Raw genomic sequence first — 22203 nt, forward strand, 5'->3', positions numbered from 1 at the left:
GCGGGGAGCAGGCCTAAGCCAGCAGTCGGACATCCTTAGTACTACTGAGGAGGCGGGAGAGGCTCCCACCACCACCACTGAGCTCACAGCCATCAGCCTGGCTTGTGGCTGAGCGGAGCTCCCCCTGTGGGAGCCCACTGACCACCAGGGGGCAGCTCCTGCATTGAGCGTTTGCCCCCTGGTGGTCAGTGTGCATCATAGCGACCAGACCAGTCATTCTGCTGTTAGGGTCAATTTGCATATTACCCTTTTATTATATAGGATTATTATATAGGATAGCACCGTTTCTTTAACCAAGATAACTCCTTAGGTTATTATTATTCAAATTCTGATTTGAGAATCATTGCCCTTGGTTTGTAGGTTAGTCTTCAGCTGTTGATTTCTAGACCTTATATGTAAATACTAGTGACCCAGTGCACGAAATTCGTGCACATTAAAAGGGGATTAATTAAAGGAAATAATTTAATATTGCTATTTGCCCTTTCTCTATAATAGAAGTGTCAGAGATGAAAGAAAATTAGTAAAATGTATATGAAAACCTTCCTCCTGTCAGAGTCTGGGGCTCACCACAAGACCCAGAGTCAAGTCCCCACCCACCCACATGCACCTCAAAATCGTGTGAGACCCAGACCCGGCCGCCCCCCCCCCCCCTCCATTGGGCTAGATCCAGACCCGGCCAGTCCCACCCTTGTCAAGCCCTACTGGGCAGGGGGCGTAGCCTCAGGTCTCCTGGCCCGGCGCCAGGACAGGGGGCGTGGCCTGAGGTCGCCCACACCGGGGCGGGGGGCGTGCCTTGAGGTCCTCCATCAAGCCCTGCCAGGTGGGGGACACAGCCTGAGGTCCCCTGTCAAAACCCGCCAGGCAGGGGGGTGGGTCGCAGCCTCCGGTCCCCCTTCAAGCCCCACTGGGCGGGGGCGCGGTCTGAGTTCCCCTGACCCAGCACTGGGGGTGCACCTTGAGGTGCCTCATCAAGCCCCACTGGGTGGAGGGGGCGCAGCCTGAGGTCCCCTGTCAAGCCCCATGGTGGCAGGGGAGGGCGAAGCCTCAGGTCCCTGCTGATTGCTCGTTAAGGCTCCTTATGGGAACTTGGCCTCAGCTGTGGGTGCAGCCATCTTTGTGACGGAGTGATGGTCAATTAGCATATTCCCCCTTTATTAGATAGGATAAGGTTTTCTTTGTAATAATTTTCATGGAAATGGTTATAGTTAATATCCTGCTTATCTTATTAAGTAACAAACATTTGTATGCTTACTACCTGCTGGACCTTGATACTGGGATACACCCTATGTAATAAAAGCCTAATATGCTAAGTGTCCGGTTGTCCAGTAGGCCATTCAACCAATCAAAGCGTAATATGCTAATGATATGCTAAGGTCACTTAACCACTTGCTATGACATGCACTGACCAGTAGGTGAGCTTGCTGCTGGCATTTGGCCGATCGGGACTCAGCGAGACAGGCCGGACACACCCTGGAGCCCTCCTGCGGCCCCTCCCCCACTGGCCAACCTCCCGGGTCCCTCCCCCACTGGCCAACCTACCGGGTCCCTCCCCAGCCCCGATCATGCATTGGTGGGGTCCCTTGGCCTGGCCTGTGCCCTCTCACAATCCAGGACCCTTCAGGGGATGTTGGCGAGCCAGTTTTGGCCCGATCTCGCAGACCAGGCCAAAGGACTCCACTGATGCACAAATTCGTGCACTGGGCCTCTAGTCTTGATATAAAACAGTCGCACTCAGCTGGCATGGTTCAGTGGTTGAGCATCGACCTATGAACCAGGAGGTCACAGTTCAATTCCCGGTCAGGGCACATGCCCAGGTTGCCAGCTCTATCCCCAGTGCGGGGTGTGCAGGAGGCAGCTGATCAATGATTCTCTCTCATCATTGATGTTTCTATCTCTCCTCCCATCCTCTCTGAAATCAATAAAAAATATATTTAAAACAACAACAACAAAAACAGCCTCTGCCTTCTAGTGTGAGATAAGGGCAATTATCTTACCTGTGCTTTGAGACCATCAAGGGAGAAAAGACTAATTGAACCCCATGGTAGAGTTGGGCCCTTATTTTAATGGGATTTTATTTATGTTCTTCCTGTGATATTGTTTTCTCTCATCCTTAGTAGACAAAAGCTATAGTCTGTATAAAATCCTTTTAGAGGAACAAACACTATATTTTTGGTAGATTTGTGTTACATGAGGGTATTTTACTTAAGCATATGTTTTTTTCTTAATCTCTACCACCAAGAAAAAAATCAAATACTTTATATAGGAGAACTGCAATTCTTAGTCTTTTAAAATTTATTTTTTATTTTTATTGATTTCAGAGAGGAAGGGAGAGGAAAGAGAGAGATAGAAACATCAGTGATGAGAAAGAATCATTAATTGGCTGCCTCCTGCACATCCCCCCACTGGGGATCAAGCCTGCAACCCAGGCATGTGACCATGACCAGAATTGAACTCAGGACCCTTCAGTCTGCAGGTTAATGTTCTAATACACTGAGCCAAACCAGCTAGGGTGGCAATTCTTAGTCTTGATGCAGGTTATATTATTAAACTTTTCCTGCAGTCAACTAAAGGATGTTTTGTGGTTTTTTTAAGGAATATCTTATTGATTGCATTTTCTCTTCCCCCCCCCTTTTTTTGAGGGAACTTTTGGATTAGAAATGGTGAAAGTAAGAAAGGACCTAACTCTATCTATATAGGGATTGTCAAAAGTAGGTTTACAGTTGTATGTAAAACAGTTTATTCTTGTATTATATTTAGTTAATATATTTATTTGTATTACAACTGTAAATCTACTTTTGCCCACCCCTATATTCTTATTAGTATAATTAGGATAAAATCAGATAATTCAAACAGGACTTTAAAAGATTGTGTGTGTGCGTGTGTGTGTGTGTGTGCGTGTGTGTGTGTGTGTGTGTGTGTGTAGATGGGCAAACAGAAAGCTTCTATACTGGATAGTTTTCTGAATGGTGGGAAATTTCCCCCACTCTTTGAAAGCTTACATCCTAGGCAGTGTGTAGTTACAGAGTCACAGTGGGTCATGCCAAGAGGGAACAGTGTCCCTGGGAGAACTATAAACAGCTAGGCAAGCAACAACCACATCCTGGAGAAATGAAGTTAGTTGATTTTGAAAGTTAACAGCACCTGGCTTTTAAGGGATATAAAAGCAAACTGCAGCATCACACTGAATCTTTTTAATGGAGTGTTTAATCCTTTCCTATTAAATGTTATTTTTGAAAAGGTTGAATTTACATCTCCCATTTGCTATTTATTTTCTATTATACTTCATGTCTTTTTTGTTGTTCCTGTCACCTTTTGTATTTTCTTTCTACAAATTTATTTTTTTAAATGATATTTTTCTTAGGGTTTGTTCTTGGGATTACATTTGAATTTATCACAGTCTACTTCAGATTACTACTAATAATGCTCCAGTATAGCTCCATTTCCTCCTCTCTCCTTTGTGCTTATTGTCATACTAGAGGCACACTGCACAAATTCATGCACGGTTGGGGTCCCTTGGCCTGGCCAGCAACTGGGGCCAATGGGAGGGTGGCGAGGGGGGTAGACGGCCGGCCCGGGGGAGGGACAGGGGGAGGTTGGCTAGTGCGGGGGAGGGACTGGGGGAGGTTGGCCGGCCATGGGAGGTTAGCTGTGGGAGCGCACTGACCACCCGGGGACAGCTCCTGCGTTGAGCATCTGTCCCCTGGTGGTCAGTGTGCGTCATAGCAACTGGTCAACCCGTCATTCGGTCATTTAGGCTTTTATATATATTATGTTCATTTATGTAATAAACCCAGCAATACAGTGTTTTAAGCAATATATGTCTCTTAAAGAGGAGAAGAAAGAAGAAAGATATTTATAGTCTTTTAACCAACATATTTACCATTTCTGATACTTTGTTTCTTTCTGTGGATTTTGGTTACCATCTGGTGTCATTTGATTCCTCCTGTAGCTCTATTCTCTCCTCTCTTTTTTTGCTATTATTGTTATATATAACATCTTTATATGTTATATATGCCTAACAACTTTATAATTGTTTTAGGCAATTAGTTACCTTTTAAATCAAGAGAAAAAAGTAAAAAATATATTTATACTGTCTTTGATAATGTTATTTTTTCTTTGCCTGTAATTACCTTTACCAGTGTTCTTTGTTTTTTATGTAGATTCCAGTTATTATCTGATGTCACTCTTTCATCCTAAAGAATTTCTTTTCGTCTCTATCTCCTGAAGCATACATGTTAGAGTTAGTTAGCCCCCTCCCATCCTCTCAATTAGGATTATATTCCTTATGATTTTATATGGGAGTGAGGATTGAGAAGGGAGAAGGATGGCAGGAGATGAGGCTGGGGCAAAGTAAGTAAGGGCCAATTCTTAGAGTATGTTGGGTTCTATGCTATGGGATTTGAACCTCATAGCTGTGGGGATTGACCATTGGAACATTTTATGCAGAGTTCTATTTGAGCCTTGAGGAAAGGACTTTGAAAGACTGGATTCTGAAGGCTGGTTTAGGATTGACACGTGAAGGTGAATTTGCCTTTTACTCTGAAATTCCTACTTCTTTGTTCTTTTGGGCAATTAAAAGCTGTTTATATCCAAGTAGTAGCTACTGGATTGCAGGCATAAAATATTTACAGAGTGGTACATAGTTTGTAGAATGGGAATCATGGAGCTGTCTGTGAAGTTTGTGAAACAATAGTTTGAGAACCACTGTCATAGGATGAACAGATTGCTTACTGTTTGTGTATGTGGGATGGGATGTGTATTGAAACTTAAACATCTTTTGGCAGCTGACCTTTTAAAAAAACTTTTTAATTTTTAAAGGCTGGTTATAGATATGCACTACCTTTCAGTCGTTTTTATATGACAGAGAAGTGTTTGATCGTTTTATTTGGTACTCACAACTTTTAAAAATTTGTGTGTGTGTGTGTGTGTGTGTGTGTGTGTGTGTGTAGTTTGGTTTGCTTCTCAGGAAAAATTGAAGAGCATAAAACTTATTTATTCCAGGTTTTTGCTACCAGTTTTTCACATAAGTATAAAATGAAAGGAAAAAGGTTCCCTTCCCCCAGTCTTGCCAGATTCTGTTGTAAACAATCCTTGTGATTGTCAGCTTGTCAATGGATGTTTTTTCCTGTGAGCAACTTCTGTAGAGGATGACCTTGTTTCTATACTATTCTTATTTATTGCCTACAGTTGCTTTTAGGAGTGCAGGACCCCCCCCCCCCCCATTATTCATAAAAAATCATTAAACTTACCATTTATAAGAGTTTAACAGTGTTTCATTAAACTGATGGAAGTTAAAATTGAAACTGGGAGGTGGGGGGGATTTACCTATTTAGTCTTGAACTTAAAATTTTCTAGAGAGTAAGGGTTGCATTTTTGCCCAGCACCAAACAAGTAACGAGGAATTTAGGCATATAATTATGTCACATGCTTTCTAAGTACTAGAATAGAAAATAACATTGTTACCTACCACAATCAATACTTTGATATCTTGGAAAACCAGCATTTTCCAAATGACTGATTATGTTATAAAATCACACATGGTTAAAGATACATTAGAAGTACTTGAATTTCAATGTGAAAAAGCATGAAAAGCTCATTGATTTAGTTTCACATTTCACATTGCAACCAACCTTTAAGAGAGACCACTTTGTCAAGTTTTGATGTAGTGTCAAAGAAGAATATCCATAATTATGTGGAAAGGCTTTTATAAATATGGTTCCATTTTCTGTAACTATGAGTTACAGATTTTCTTCATATACTTAAAGCAGGAAAACTTATAGCATATTGAATGCAGAAGCAGCTAAGTTACTCTAGCTATCTTCTATTTAGCCAGACATTAAAGAGATTTGTACAAATGTAAAAACACAGTGTCGGTCTTCTCACTAATTTAAAAAAATTATTTTCATAGTTATTTATACTGATATGTAACATTAAGTAGACTAAAAATATTTAAATAATTTCTGAGTTTTAATTTTGAAAATAGTAGACATAAAAATAAATAGCTGCCATAAACATAACTCTTTAAGGTCCTCAATAATTTTAAAATGTGAAGGGATTTTGAGACCAAAAATATTTTGAACTAATAGCTTTCTGATATTGGTCTCAGATATTGTTGAACCTAAGTTTTTTTGTCTCTTGCTGAGTTAGGTTACCATAGGCTAGAAGATTTAAATTCCTTGGGTTTTGATGGAAAGTGCTGTCTTTTATTTCAACCCGGGTATATTTTAAATGTATACGATATAGAGCAGAATTTATGATGGATAAATTTTGACTCCATATGGCTAAAACAGCATGAGTGGAGAATTGTATCTGAAGAATGTCTTATAAGAAATGGTTAAAAAAAATAGGTTATAATAGGCACATGACCGTAGAAAAGACATTTTCTTATGAAAAAACATTATGAGAATCTTAGAGAAATAAAATGAGGTTTAGCAAACACCATAAATGTAAGAGATGCACATACCCATAATACAGGAATATTACTATAGGAGCATATTAATTATTGACACACACTATAGCTTTACCTAACCATGAGGAAATCATAGGTTTTCTGTTTCTATAAACAATGAAAATAAAGCTATGGATTTGAGTGAATTGTTGGTTGGTTAACCATGAAAGTAATTTTAGGCAAAATCTAGAAGAACCTTATTGAAAGTGATTTAGAGGAAAAGAGATTTTCCACAGATGTTTTCTTATGTATATAAGATTAATCTATAAAAAATTTTAATCAAGATTACTTTGATTTAGAGTCCTGGTCTTAGTTAACCCTTGGTAGCCCTAGCCAGTTTGGCTCGGTGGATAGAATGTTGGCATATGGACTGAAGGGTCCCAGGTTCAATTCTGGTCAAGGGCATGTACTTCGGTTGCAGACTCGACCCCAGCCCTGGTTGGGTGCGTGCTGGAGGCAACCAGTTGATGTGTCTCTCTCACATCAATGTTTATCTCTCTGTCTCTCCCCTTCCCTTCCTTCCACTCTCTCTAAAAATTAATGGAAAAATATCCTCAGGTGAGGATTAGCAAAAAATAAATACTAAGTGTTTTTTAAAAAAGGTATGCTTTTGATATATTTACACCAAATGGTTATTGTTGTGTTGGCTGTTGTCATTTTTTTATTTGACAATCTAAGGGAAAAGAGGTCAGTGTCCCTGACTAAATAATCAGGTATTGCATGTTTTAAAAATTCTTGTGGCATACCAGTTGGAAATAGCTGGTTTAGTGTATATGCACAAATATTTCAACAATATAGATCTTAAAGAAAAGGACTCACAAGCATATCAGGCTTATATAACTGTATGAAGAATTCTCTAGACCTATCTCTGTCTCTCCCTTTTTATCTCCCCCTCCTTTCCCACTTTTATTTTGTTTGTTTGGTCTTGTTCAGAAATTTTAAGTTGTAATATAATCATACTTACCAATCTTTTATGTTCTCTTTCCTTTCTTGTGTAAGAAACCCATCAAGTTCCTAAAAATACTGTTTCTTCTCAAAATTTGTAGTATCTTTACCCACTTAGTTTTTTTACCTACCTGGAATTTTATTTTTGTATATGGTATGAAGTTCAATTTTTCCAGCTTTACTTTTTTTATTTTTTGATATTCTATATACCTTTTTGACAATTTCAAATTGACATGAAACTGTTGAGCTTAATTGTTATTCCATTGAAATTATGGATTTAATTTGGAAAATTGACATTATATTGTAAATCCTTTAACATTGTTGATAGGCTCTTAAAACTGCAGCAAAATAACGTACAATGAAACCATTTTTTACCATAGACTAATTGATATAAACAGTTACGTTCCTATGGCATCTCATCAACATTATAACAAAGCAATGTTGAATGAAATGACATTGTTCGAGGATCTGCTGTACAATATTGAGTCTGGAAAAGCAGATGATTGTCATGCAGCAGCCACTTCAAACCTCATGCCTGTTGTCTTCCCGTATATTTACTCACAGTTGCTATCAGACAATAATAGTTCTCATTTTCTTCATTAAATCTTGCATGAGTCCTTTGTTGGCATGCACTACCCTTGAATCATTTGGGAAAAGGGGTTCTGGGAAATGTAGTTCCAGACTTCTGCCCTCTGATGCAGAAGAGACTATAGAATCAGGTATTGGTGATGTACGATTTACAATAGACAAGACAAGCATGTATAAATTTGTTCTTATTTTCCTCCCCATATTAACACACAAGATGGCTTACTTGATTATTGTGTACTTCTCCCCTCATCCCCCCCAATGGATATATTTTGGAAATCTTTGAAAAAGATTTTACTAGCTAGTTAGTTGCCCTCCACATAGGCTATATCAACTTATATTTCCACCTGTACTGTATCTCTTTCTATTGCATCTCTGCCAAATTTGCATCCTGTCCTCTTTATTACAAACTAGGGGCCCGGTGCACGAAGATTCGTGCACGGGGGGAGGGGGGGCTGGGTTCCTCAGCCTGACCTGTACCTTCTCCAATCTGGGAGCCCTCTCCAATCTGGGAGTTTCTGTCTGTCTTTGCAATCATATGAGCGAATTGTCTGAGACCCCAACCCAGTTTGGTTTGTTGCTCACAGAATAATAGAGGCTTTTTTTTTTTCTTTGCTTCATTGGTGGAGATTTCCTGGAAGTTTTAGGATATCTTCCCTTTAATTTTTCCTAGACACTCTGATTTTACTTATGTCTGTCACCTTTGCTTTTCCTCCATCTTCCACTGCAACAGTAACTTGCTCCAGGCTCACTTTGCTCTAGTGTCTAGGAGATCCATCTGCCACCAGAGCTACAATTCCCAGCATTCCTGGTGCTCCCCATGCTTTGGGCTTCCGCTTCCGGTCCTGGGGCTGCCAACAGAACTACTACTCGCAGAATTCCTGGTGCTCCCCACAATCTGGGTTTTCCCTTCCTGCTCTGTCTCTGTCCCACGGCCTCCCGCTCTACCAAGTCCTCCAAACCTCCAGCTCTTCCTCTCTGCTCTCCATCTGGCAGCTTGGGGAGCCAAGTTCCCCAAGCCGCTCCACTCTCCACCTGCTCTCCGCCCAGCGCCTGTGTATGCAAATTAACCTGCTGTCTTTGTAGGGTTAATTTGCATACTCACTCCTGATTGGCTGGTGAGCGTATTGGAGATACGGTCAATTTACGTGTTTCTCTTTTTTTTATAGGATGGATTTTTGCCTTTTTTGTCCAACTCCTTGCTGAAAGATCATCATCCTGCAAAAGTGACATCTGACAACACACACGCACACACACACTCTCTCACACTCAGTTCACCTACTACACTTGATTGGGTTTATTGAGCTTCTCTGGCTATATAATGTGTTTCATTAATTAGGTATTTATGAACATTTCCTTTATGCCTGTTTTAAGCCTGGGCTTTCTTAGTTATCGTTGTACTATATCCTTTTTACCATAAACACATTGAGTGTGTGCTTGTCTCCTTTACTAAAACTATAGTTCCTTTAGTATAATACTATGCTATCACTTTATTGCACATAGTGGCACCTCAGTAACTATTGGAATGAATAACACATGCTTCTAAACAGAAGGTATACGCAGTTTTATAACCTTCTCATTTAGCAAAAAAACATTGTGCTAGATGCTTTACCTGTTTTAACATGACCCCTCCTAATCACACCAGGTAGCTATATTATTATTTCATTAAAAATGTTTCTCAAGGACACGTTATTAAAGATAGAGCTCTCATATCTAATATGGGTTCAAATAGCTTCATTTCATTCTGGTCATGCTTCACCTAGTTGCTACATAATCTTCCTAATTATAATTTTTAATGGTTGCATCACATTTCATAAAGTCGATTTATATTCTGCCCTTTAGATATTTAAGTAATCTGAATTTTATTTTTCAAAGTTGTAGATTACATTTCCAGTGTTATATTCAGTGTTTTTTAAAGTGTACAATTCAGTGGTACTAAATACATTGACAGTGTTCTACAACTGTTAGTACTATCTAGTTCCACAATGTTTTTATCACCTCCAAAAGAAACCCATTTTCATTAAGCAATTAACTCACCTTCTCTCCCTGCCCTCAGTTTTTAACAACCACTAAACATCTTTCTGCCTATATGGATTTGTCTATTCTGGGTATTTCAGATAAATCATCAAAAAAGACTAATTTGTTTAGCATGTTGTATTTAAATGTAAGGAAATGTACATATTTACATTTTAAAAAATGTATTTATCAAATATTTGACATCTTGTGTGGTTGTGAGGAGTCATGTTAAGGTGGAGAAAATATCTTGTCTGATTCTGGCTAGTTTCATGCTGCTTTATTCAAGTTGCTTTTGGCAGAGTTTGAAGAATATACTGTTAAGTTCCTTTTGCTTTTTATAGTAAGCTCACCATTCTAAGAACTCATCAGTTTAGATCAGGGATGGATTAGATTTGGCAATATCTGGTTGTCACACTTGGAGGGGTCGGGGGGTAATGCTACAGACATCTATGGGTGGAGGCCAGGGATGCTGCTAAACATCCTACAATGGACAAGACACGACTCCACAACAATAATTATTTTGCTTAAAATGTTAGTAGTGCTGACTTTGAGAAACTCTGATTTAGATCTACTACACTTCCTAGGTTCCCTAAATTGGCTGGTAGATGTTTTCTGATAAAGTTTAGACCTAAGTTGGACCTAACCACTTTAACTTTTTAAGTTTCTCTTTTTCAAATAGTGTTATGTGTGAGTAGAATCCCAAGACGATGTCAATCTAATATTGCATTCTCTCTTTTTTTAAAAAATATCACAATATAATTTTCTTTAGTTAAAAATTTTTAATGTAATTTAATTCTTAAACGTTATCACACAGAGAAGATATAAATGAACCCCTGTGAACTGATTATCCTTTTACAACAATTATCAACATTTTTACCATTCCCCAATGTTTTTGGAGTGTTTTAAAGCATATTTGGTATGCGTTATATATTCTTCGTGTCAGATTCTTTTTGAAGTTAGCTAAAATAATTCTAAACAAACTTTGAACATTGTATATGATTGGTTTCTTAAGTCACCCTCCCTTAAAAAAAAAACCAATGTATTGTGTGTTTTTTAAATAAATTTCTTTATTGATTAAGGTGTTACATATGTGTCCTTATTCCCCCATTACTCCCCCATCCCCCCACTCATGCCCTCACCCCCCTATTGTCTGTTTCCATTGGTTAGGCCCATATGCATGCATACAAGTCCTTTGGTTGATCTCTCCCCTTTACCCCCACCCTCCCCTACCTTCCCTCTGAGGTTTGATGGTCTGATCGATGTTTCTCTGTCTCTGAAACACAAACCCATGTATTGTTAAAGAAATTCATTTGTTTTGTAGAATTTCCCATATACTAGCTTGACTAATTGTATCCTCATGGTGACCTTTAGCATGTTCCTCTACTCCTTATTTCCTTCTATAAATTGGTAGATTTAGAAGTGGGATTAGATTACACTCTGTTGTTGTTTTTTTCTAAAGCAAGAATATGTCACATATAATAAGCAGATGTGTACATACATATAGCCACCTACTTACTACCTTATTCTCTGTCATGCATATTATAGGTTGATACATATGCATATACAACACAAATTTATGTTGCTTCACAGCAGGTGGGCACATGCTGTTCCATTCTTAGTGATATACTAATCTGTACAGATGTTAGCTGGGTCCATCATGTTTCATCCTTTCACCTAATGTTTTCATTGGGGGGTGGCAGAAATGATGATTGTTCTTAAATTATTTTCTCTGCAATACCATGTGACCAAGTTAATGTTTCATTTATGAAGCAGTATATCTTGATTATTCGCTGTGTGCCTTTTAGGGCAAGGAATATTTTTATTGTATTAACTCAGTTTGGCTAGCACAGTGCTTTGCCCTAAAAATAATTCTACATCTTGGTTCTGAATTAGGATCACAATTTAAAAGTACAGATTTCTAGGCCCCACCTCCAGGAAATTGTAACTTAATTGGTCTGTCAACCTTTGAGTTGGAGTGGAAAAGGCTGGCAAAGTAAAGTGAATCTACGTACACTTCAGTTTTTGTTTATTTGTTCATTTATTTATTTATTAGTGAGTCACTGTTCTAAGTAATTCTCACCTTTGGTATACATCTGATTCATCTGTGTAGATTTTTTAATTTAATTTTAACAGGCAACCATGGTTCACAATTTAAAAGAAATAAAAAGTATATAATGTAAAAATTGTCCCTTCCACCTCTAGCCACATCACCCTCAAGTCATCTGGTTTCCCTTAACTATAGCCAACCATTATTTTCTTATCCCTAGAGATTTTTAATATACTAGACCACTGTTGTGCATTTTATTTGCTCTCTCTACCTCCAGTATCTTGAGTTCATTGTACATTAGTATTTAAAGAGTACTGGCTATTTAGTCTTTTATTGTTATATACTCAGTTTCCTGTTGATATCTAAGTTGTACTTTTGCAAATACAAATAACGCTGCAATGAATTACCACCTACTATACTGCAGATCTGTAGACTTCACAGGTTAAGGGCTTGGTCCTCCCCAAGCCTCCTCACTTTAGATATTACCTGCAGCTCCAGGGTTCCCAGGCCAGCCACGCTTCTGACTAACTGGCTATAAATTTTGGATTTCCCACTATCCCCTCAGGTTTGATAATTTACTAGAATGACTCCAGGAACTCAGGAAAGTGGTATACTTATGATTACAGTTTTATTAAAAGGACAGAGAATTGAACCACCAAAAGGTATAGAAAGACTCAAGGTGAGGTCTGAGAGGGTTTCAGACTTGAAGTTTCCATGTCCTCTGGAAACTTCAGTGTCAAAATTATTTATTGGTGGTTTGATTTATAGGTATTGCATTTATAGACGTGTTGAATTATGGCCACAAGATTGAACTCAATCTTTAGCCCCCCTCCCCTCCTCGTCAGGAGGTTAGGTGGTCAGGCTAACAACACATAGCTCACAGCCCCAACCCTCTTATCACATGGTGGTTTTTTCCAGCATGGCCAGCCCCAATCTGGAACAATCTAGGGTCCTACAGTGAGTCACCTCATTAGTAAAAACCCAGATATGGTTCTGGGAGCTCAACATGAATAACCAGACTCCTGTCACTTAGGAAATTCCAAGGGTTTAGAAGCTCACAGGTACGCAGGACAAAGACCAGACAACTTCTTTATCATATAACACCTACATATATCATGTGCAAATATGTCAGGTTAAATTCCTTTTCCTCTCTCCCCCTTTTTCTTCCACCTTCACATGAAGTTATAATCAAAACTAGATAAAGCTATAACTGAGAAGTCTTTCTCCCACTTTGTGTCACAGGAGTAAAATTTGTGCAACCCACTCCAGATTAGTACCCTTGTTTCCCTTGTATCCTTAGTGTTTATATATGCAAATAAAAGCAAATACAAATGTCTTCTTTCTTTTCTTTCTTTCTTTCTTTCTTTCTTACAGAAAAGGTAGCATACAATATAGACCAGTGATGGCGAACCTATGACACGCGTGTCAGCACTGACACGCGTAGCCATTTCTGATGACACGCGGCCGCTGAGGTGGCCGCATGCCGAGGATGAAACATTTGCGAAATAATGTTTTTTCCTCAAAGTGACACACTACCCGAGTTATGCTCAGTTTTTTGGCGAAGTTTGACACACCAAGCTCAAAAGGTTGCCCATCACTGAGATAGATCATTATATAACTTGCTTTTACCACTTAAAAATATATCCTGGAAATGTATTTAAGAGACATTTGTGTTTCCTTTTTTATGAATTATTTGTTTCTATTTTTTTTTGCCTATTTTACTAATGGATTGGGTTTTTCCCTTTTCTTTTGTTTTTCATTTGTTTCACTTTGTGATTTTATTTCTTCACTGTAAGAAATTTAATATTTTTAAATTTATGAAAATTTTTTATGTCTTTTCAATTTTTGTCTTCCATACTATGAGATTATGTTTTAAAAACTTGTGTGGCTTCTTCAAATACGTTTATAATTTTTCTCTTTGTATTAAGGCATTATTTATTTATTTGGTTTTATTTTGTGTTTTTTAACAAATATATTTTTATTGATTTCAGAAAGGAAGGGAGAGAGAGACAGAAACATCAATGATGAGAGAGAATCATTGATCGGCTGCCTCCTGCATGCCCCACACTGGGGATTGAGCCCACGACCCAGGCATGTGCACTGACCGGGAATTGAACCGTGACCTCCTGATTCATAGGTCAACACTCAATTACTGAGCCACACCAGTTGGGCAAGGTGTAATTTCGATAATGGTAAAATTTACTCTTCTTAGTGTACAGTTTTGTGAGCTTTTACAAATGCGTGTAGTTATGCAATGACCACTACAATCAAAATACAGAACACTTCCATTACCCTAAGATCTGCTGTGTCCTTTGTATTTATCCCCTTCCCAGGTCGGCAGCTCCTACCAACTGCTTATTTCTTTGCTGTCCTTAAGGTTTTGCCTTTTGCAGAAGAAATAGAATTGTTCAGTATGTAGCTTTTCACTTAGCATATAATGTATTTAAGATTTGTCCATGTTGTTGGTGTGTTCAGATTTTGGTTTCTTTTCTATTAACTGAGTAGTATTCTGTTATATGGATTTATTGTCACAGTACATTTTTCCATTCTCTAGTTGAGGGATATTTGGGTTGTATCCAGATTTCGGAGATTACAAATAAAGTCAGTATACTAGTAAATGTTCATACACAAATTTTTGCTGAGTTTGAGTTTTTATTTTATTGGGTTAATATTCTAGGTGTAGGGTTATTTGGTTATACATTAACTGTATGAATAACTATAAGCAACTGTAAATTGTTTTTTAAAGGGGCTGTACCATCTTGAGGGTGCTATTATAAATGGTACTCCTTTTAACTTTTTTATTTCCAGTCCTTGGTAGTATGTTGAAATATGAGTTTGTTAAATTTACTTATTAGTTCTGGGAATTTTTTTGGAGATTCCATGGGATTTTATACATAGACAATGCTGTCTGCTAACAGAGTCAGTTTTATTTATTTATTTTTCCAATTTGTATTTCTTTCCAAATTGTTATTTCTTATAGCCCTATAGGACTTTCAATATGATACTGAATAGGAGAGGAGTGAGAGTAGACCATTCCTACCTTGTTTCTCATTTTAGGGAGAAATCAGTCATTAGTTTCCTAGTACTTTTATATTTCTTTAAACTCATACATCTCAGTATAGTGATTACTGAGCAAAGGAATTCTATTTAACTTTATTTTCCAGGTAGCTTCCAGTTTTCCTGATATCATTCATCATTGACTAGTATACCTTATGATTTTTAATGCACCATATGTGGGTCTCGGTCTCTCTCTCTCTCTCTCTCTCTCTCTCTCTCTCTCTCTCTCTCTCTCTCTCTCTCTTCTATCAAAGCATTTATTGCACTGCTTGGCAGTTTACATTTTACTTATCTTTCTCCCTTACCAGAAGATGGGTATTTTTAGGGGACTAAGAAATGGTACCTGCCCTCAAGGAACTTACGTTGTGAATAACTGGTATTAGGTTGGACCACGTGAAGTTGCTGATGTTAATTTTTAACCTGTAAAATCTAGTATCTTCTTGACATAAACAGAAAAACAAGAAAATGAAGCCCTGCCCGTGTGGCTCAGTTGGTTAGAGCATTGTCCCTTGTACTGGAAGGTCGTGGGTTGGATTCCCGGTCAGGACACTTGCCCAAGTTGTAGGTTTGATCCTTGGATGAGGTGCCTACGGGAGGCAATTGATCAATGTTATCGCTCTCTCAATGTATCTCTCTCACATCAATGTTTCTCCCTCCCTCCCTCCCTCTCTCTTTTTCTCTCCTCCACCCCCTTCCTTCCTCTCTCTTAAAAAAAAGAAAAAGAAAATTCTCTTCTAATAAGATCCTATCATCAGTATGAGAAATACTGTTGCATGACATTGTTCATCACTGTTGTGTGCTAATAATTAATAAGCAGAGTCATAAAGCTGAATATACTGATGTAAATGGGATACACCCCCTTCTCACTGTGGAAGACTGGGTCTTTACAGTATTCAGATATGGTTAATCTGTCAGTGTATGCACAAATTTAGTTTCAGTTTTAATTCACTCCTAATTCTAGCCCCTGCTTTTTTTATTTTTTTATTTTTTACATCTTGGACTATAAGACACTTTGGAAATGATTTCTATAAATAAGTTACTGAGACGTTTGGCATACTTTGTTGTGTGATAATTCTGTGAAAAGATACTCTAAGTACACTTTTCAGTTTGATGTAATTCAATTATTTTAGTCACTTAATATTTTGGGAGGTTTAATAAAAAGAGTAGTAAATTAAAGGCACCAAATATTTTTCCTTTTGAAATAACTTGATATTTCAAAAGAAGAAAAAGAAGACATTAAGGCAATCATACAAAAAATAAAAGTCTTGTATTTTTCTTCTCTAATATTTTTTGTGTGGTTATTTTTTATTGTAAATTATATGTAGAGGGAAACTATACATTTTTTGTATTATATATATATTTATATAATATTTAGGTTTTCAAGCTGGTCTTTTATTACCCCATATTACAAGTCTGGGAAAAGGATATATGAGAGATTTTGTGTGAGCCTCATGAAGCTAGAAATTATTTCACTTTACTGCTGTACTTAGCCCATAAGTAGTTATTAGCAAATGATTAATGAATAAGTTATTCATGGGGGTGGGAAGCCAGGCCAGCTGGAGTTGGTTAGAGTAAGAAAATGTAATTTTTACATGACACACACACACACACACACACACACACACACGGGCAAAATTAGGTTTACAGTTATGAAACAGTTTATTCTTGTTTTATTATTTATTAATTATTGTATTATTAACCTACTTTTGCCCACCCCTCTATGTGTGTGTATGTGTGTGCACATCAGTACAAATGAAACTTTTGCAATTACTTTTTTTATAAACATCAAGATCACAGTTTTTGAGATAATTAAATTGTGAATGCTATAGTAACACAGGCTATTATTTTCAATCAGTTAATTAGGAATTTGCTCGTGATATTGTTTTGAGCTTGACTATTAACATAAGATTTAACTATTAACTATTAAAACCTATAAAGCTTCATTTTTCATTTGAAACTCTTGTTTAAAATACATGACTCAGGGAAGACTAACTTTATATTGGTAATAATATAATAAATAGAAGCGCTTGGCAAATTTACTTTCTTTTGTATTTGCTGCCACCAAATGGCAAATTAATAAAATTACTGTCTGTTACATTAATATATGGTAGTAATAAAAGTAATGGCCCATTAATATTTTTTATGAGGTTAATTTGTTCATACAGAGTTTTGACAAGAAAAGAACAAATTTAATATGTTTAGAATCGTAGCTACCTACCAGAGTGGACAGGATGGTTTCTATCTTCTAACATACTGGAAAGGCATATTAGAACACAGCAGTAATCACATTGACAAAGAGAGTAAAAACTGGTGATTCTTGCAGACTAATAAGAAATGAGGTTGACGGCATGCTCTATACAGGGAATTTAATTCTGACATTTGTTTTTTATAGGCCATTGCACCTGAGAATTATGGTTCCAAAATATTTTAGGCCTAATTTTATTTACTTGAAGGCAATCCATGTTACTAAAAATAACTGTTGGAATAAGATTCTGGAAAAATTATTATATAAGAAAAAAATAGGAACAACCCAAATGTTTAATCTTAGGAAATTTATTAAATACAGTTACATAATACTTTTAAATGTAATGTATATATAATCATTGAAAGTGTTTTGGGGGAAAGTCCACATTGTCAAGTGGAGGAAGATGGGGAGAACAAGTTACTAAATAGTAATTATCACTTTTTTTTTTTAAGTACAATATCTCTCTTTAGGAGATATTGTTATTTCTTTATATATTATTAAAATGAACATGTTTTAAATACTCAGAAATTATATAGATTGAATATTTTATACTTTATAGATTCTTAGGTTAAGACACCCTCATGGAATTATTTGATTATTATAGTGAATATATTTGAATAGTTCTTTTTAAAAATATGGAAATATTGTGTTAACAATTCTAGGACTCAAACCTCACTTTTGAGTCTCTTCTGAGTATACAGTAAGGATTGGTTCATATATAAAGAAAACTTTTTAAAAAAAACTCTTGTCTTATTATACAGATTAATTTTTTTTCTTGATAGAAGGGTAAGACCAAGTTCAGAATTAGTAAGATTTTTAATATATTATCCAATAATTCAATGTTTAAAGGTACTAGTTATTTTTATAACATAGCCCTTCGTTTCTAGTGTCAGCATATTCTTGCTTTTGATATCTGTTTTCTGCTACAGGCCTGAGAGTGGAATTGAAACAATACAACTACTGCTTCCACCAGAGGAAAATAGTATGGGGATTCCTATTATGGTAGGTTATTTTCCAGTGGTCTCTCTGCAGTAATATAGGCAGCTCTTGTGATTTATTAGTTTGTTGCTATTTATGCCTCCTCATAACTTAAACTTCGCTTTTATACATATGTGTATGTGAAAAATATTTAGTATAAGCTAAAATCCTTTGTTGTAGACTTGTTTATACCACGTGTACCGGTTAATAATGCGGATTTTTGTAATCAAAGAAAACACGGTAATTTCAAGAGAAACATCAAAAGTACTTTATTCAACGTAATGTCCATCGCTAGCTACACATTTCCCCATCTTTCAGGTAATTTGTGGATACTATCCCAATAAAACTTTTCTTGTTTTGAGGCAAACCATTCAGAGACCCAATTTTCAACTTCTTCGTATGTTTGAAGTGCTGCTCAGAAAATGCGTGTGCCATCGATCAGAACAAGTGGTAATCTGAAGGAGCAAGGTCTGGTGAATACAGCGGGTGGGTTAATACTTCCCAGGCAAGATCTTTTAACGTGTCCTTAACTGGTTTTGAAGTGTGTGATGGTGCATCATCATGAAGCAAAATTACTTTGCTGTGTCTTCTGGAACATTCTGGTAGTTTCATGTTCAAAGCGTGGTTCAAATTGATTATTTGTTGTTGGTAGTGATCAGTATTAACGGTTTCACCTGGTTTTAGAAGCTCATAATACACCACACCTTCCTGATCCCACCAAACACAGAGCATTGTCTTCTTTCCGAAGCAATTTGGCCTTGCAGTCGATGTTTGATGGTTGACCTGGATCAACCCATGATTTTGTGCATTTGGGATCCTCAAAATAAATCCACTTGTCATCGCCAGTCACAGTTCAATGCAAAAAAGACTTTCTTTTGTGCCGTTGAAGCAACATTTTACTGATGACTTTTCGGTTTTCTATTTGTCTTTCGTTCAGTTGATGTGACACCCATTTTCTTCCCTTTAAAATATTTCCCATTGCATGTAAATGATCAGAAATTGTTTGCTGAGCAATGTTTCATCTTTCTGCAAGTTGTTTTTGAGTTTGACACAAATCTTCATCCAAAATGCTTGTAATTGTTGGTCTTCAAACTTTTTTGGTTGACCTGGATGTTCTTGTCTTTCACATCGAAATCATTACTTTTAAAGGGTTTAAACCATCGTTCACAACTATCTTGAGATGGAGCATGTTCACCATAAGCTTCCCAAAGTATTCAGCAGCACTTTTTTTCAAAATAAAGTAACGAATTAAAACTTCCCACAAATGCTCTTTTTTTGGCACAAAATTTGACATTTTTAAGTGTAAAAATATCTATGATGTTAACACCTTCAGTAAATTTGACGTATGAAGTTTTGAAGCTTGTTGTCAATACAACAAAATAGCATACATATCAAATTGCATATATATCAACCTATATGTAACTCCATCTATTGAAAAAAATCCGCATTATTAACCGGTACCCCTAGTAAGTGTGGTAGGCCATGTATTTCTGGAAAACATAAGATAGATTTTCAGTGGAGGATGCTTAAAATCTAATTTAAAATCTATAGCATATTGAAAGGTTCTGTAGAAAGGAAGAAACTATAACCCAGCCTGCAACCTACTGTACTTTTTGTTAAATATTTTTTTATCCAAATGGTAATGCCATTTGATATTAACTAGGCTTGATGCAAAGGTTTTTCAAAACAAAAAATCACTTATTGGGTTTTTGGGTTTTTTTGGTTATAATTTGTTTTAAATTAAATTAAACTTTTTTAAAGAAGAGGACGTGATAAGAAAGCTGTTGTGTTGAAAGCTGAAAGATTTTATCCATCTTTATTTTGGGAGGAGGGGAGCTGATTATTGGGAAAACATTATTTACTAGGTTTTCTTGAAAAAGGTATAATTTCTGTCATTAAAGATTAATAGTCTCTAGAAATTCTTAATTGTGTATGAATTGGCCAACTGTGAATCTTTACCTGGCTTTTCAGGGTTGTCTACCAAATTTAAAAAGAACAACAACACTCATATGATGCCTCTCATTTGTTGTTACCTTGAATGGCTTTTACCAACTAGAATTCCATTGGACATTTCACCCCCACACCTTTTCTCTCCTTTATAAACTGTTTTCCTAACCTCTGGCTCAATTAAGGCTTTGGATGAATATTGAAATACTCTTATCCTAATTCAATTAAGCATTTGGGTAATGGGTGGGCAAGTAGAAAAAGAAAAGTTGAACTTAATAAGAATAGCATTTGATTGGGAAAATGGTAACAAATAGCACACACAGTCAACATCATATTTTGCCCATTTTTTTTTTCTTTCCTGGAAATGTGTGTTGGAGACCAGGTAGAGGCACAAATTCAATTACTTTGCTGTGATTGCTGTCTAAGTTGTAATTTGCATCTTTTACCACTGGATGGTGTATTTGCATTGGTTTCTGCAAATTTTCTAAATTCACATAAGGAATCATTTTAAAATCCATCACTTAGAATAGTGAAATTAACATAGTGGTATATAGATGGGCAAATTAAAACTAGTGAAGCATAACTATCATTTAGATATAATATGCAATAATTATTTTTAAAAGATAAATCCTTGTATATGAAATGGTTACGAGCTATATACCTGACTATATTTCCTAATACAATCTTTAATCTACCACCCTAGAAATAGTTTAGATGTTTTGGTTATTTAGGTCAAGCATGCCAAACTCGCAACCCACAGGCCGAATGCCTCGTTTATTTGGCCTGTGTTAGCCTTTGAGTTTGACATGCTTGATTTAGGTGGTACTATAATTTAAATGACATCTAAATAAAACACAACTTCTTAATTAGTAGTGTTAGAAAAAATACAGATAGCTTGGGTTTTTAAAGTTGTCCTTCATGAACATTCTCTCTTTCTCCTAGCCAGTAGGAGAAACTCTTCTCATTGAAGCCTTTTATTTCACAGATATAATATTCAAATTCTTTTTTTGCTAGTTAACAAGTGACTTTAAAAAATATATATATGTGTGTGTGTGTGTGTGTGTGTATACACATATATATACATACATACATATATATATTGATTTCAGAGAGGAAGAGGGAGAGAAAGATAGACATATCAATGATGAGAGAGCATCATTGATTGGCTGCCTCCTGCACATCCCCTAGTGGGGATTGAGCCTGCAACCTGGAAATGTGCCCAACCTGGAATCGAACCATGACCTCTGGTTCATAGGTCATGAGCCACACTATTTTAAAATAATTAATTTTTTTATTTATTTATTTATTTATTTATTAATATATTTTATTGATTTTTTACAGAGAGGAAGGGAGAGGGATAGAGAGTTAGAAACATCGATGAGAGAGAAACATCGATCAGCTGCCTCTTGCACACCCCCTACTGGGGATGTGCCCACAACCAAGGTACATGCCCTTGACCGGAATCGAACCCGGGACCTTTCAGTCCGCGGGCTGACGCTCTATCCACTGAGCCAAACCGGTTTCGGCTTAATTTTTATTGTCTAAAGTTTTACATATGTCTCCTTTTCTCCGATTGACATGCCCCCCCCCCCCAGCCATTCCCGAACCCCCGAGGGCAAGTGCCCACCACCCTAGTGTCTGTGTCCATTGGTTATGCTAATATGCATGCATACAAGTCCTTTGGTAGTTATGCTTGAAAGAATTATTTTTTTATAATATACCAGAGGCCCGGTGCACGAAATTCGTGCACGGAGGGGGGTTGTCCCTCAGCCCAGCCTGTACCCTGTCCAATCTGGGACCCCTGGAGGGATGTCCGACTGCCCAGGTGGGATCGGGCCTAAACGGGCAGTCGGACATCCCTCTCACAATCCAGGACTGCTGGCTCCCAACTGCTTGCCTGCCTGCCTTACTGATTGCCCCTAACCGCTTCTGCCT

The 22203-nt window shown here is 37.1% G+C and overlaps 1 protein-coding gene across 2 annotated transcripts in view; it reads left to right on the forward strand.

The window, feature by feature from the left end:
* ANKRD28 (ankyrin repeat domain 28) overlaps window positions 1–22203 on the forward strand; it is a 145608-nt gene that overhangs the window by 12673 nt on the left and 110732 nt on the right. Inside the window, exon 2 of one of the 2 annotated variants that reach the window (XM_028129542.2) lies at window positions 18273–18345. The exons of the other annotated variant lie outside the window; for it this stretch is intronic. Within the exon in view, the coding sequence (XP_027985343.1) occupies window positions 18328–18345 (18 nt within the window). The 5' untranslated portion in view covers window positions 18273–18327. The remainder of the gene's footprint in view (window positions 1–18272; window positions 18346–22203) is intronic. 2 annotated transcript variants of the gene reach the window in all.

This window comes from Eptesicus fuscus, chromosome 18, assembly GCF_027574615.1.
Source record: "Eptesicus fuscus isolate TK198812 chromosome 18, DD_ASM_mEF_20220401, whole genome shotgun sequence".
NCBI lineage: Eukaryota > Metazoa > Chordata > Mammalia > Chiroptera > Vespertilionidae > Eptesicus > Eptesicus fuscus.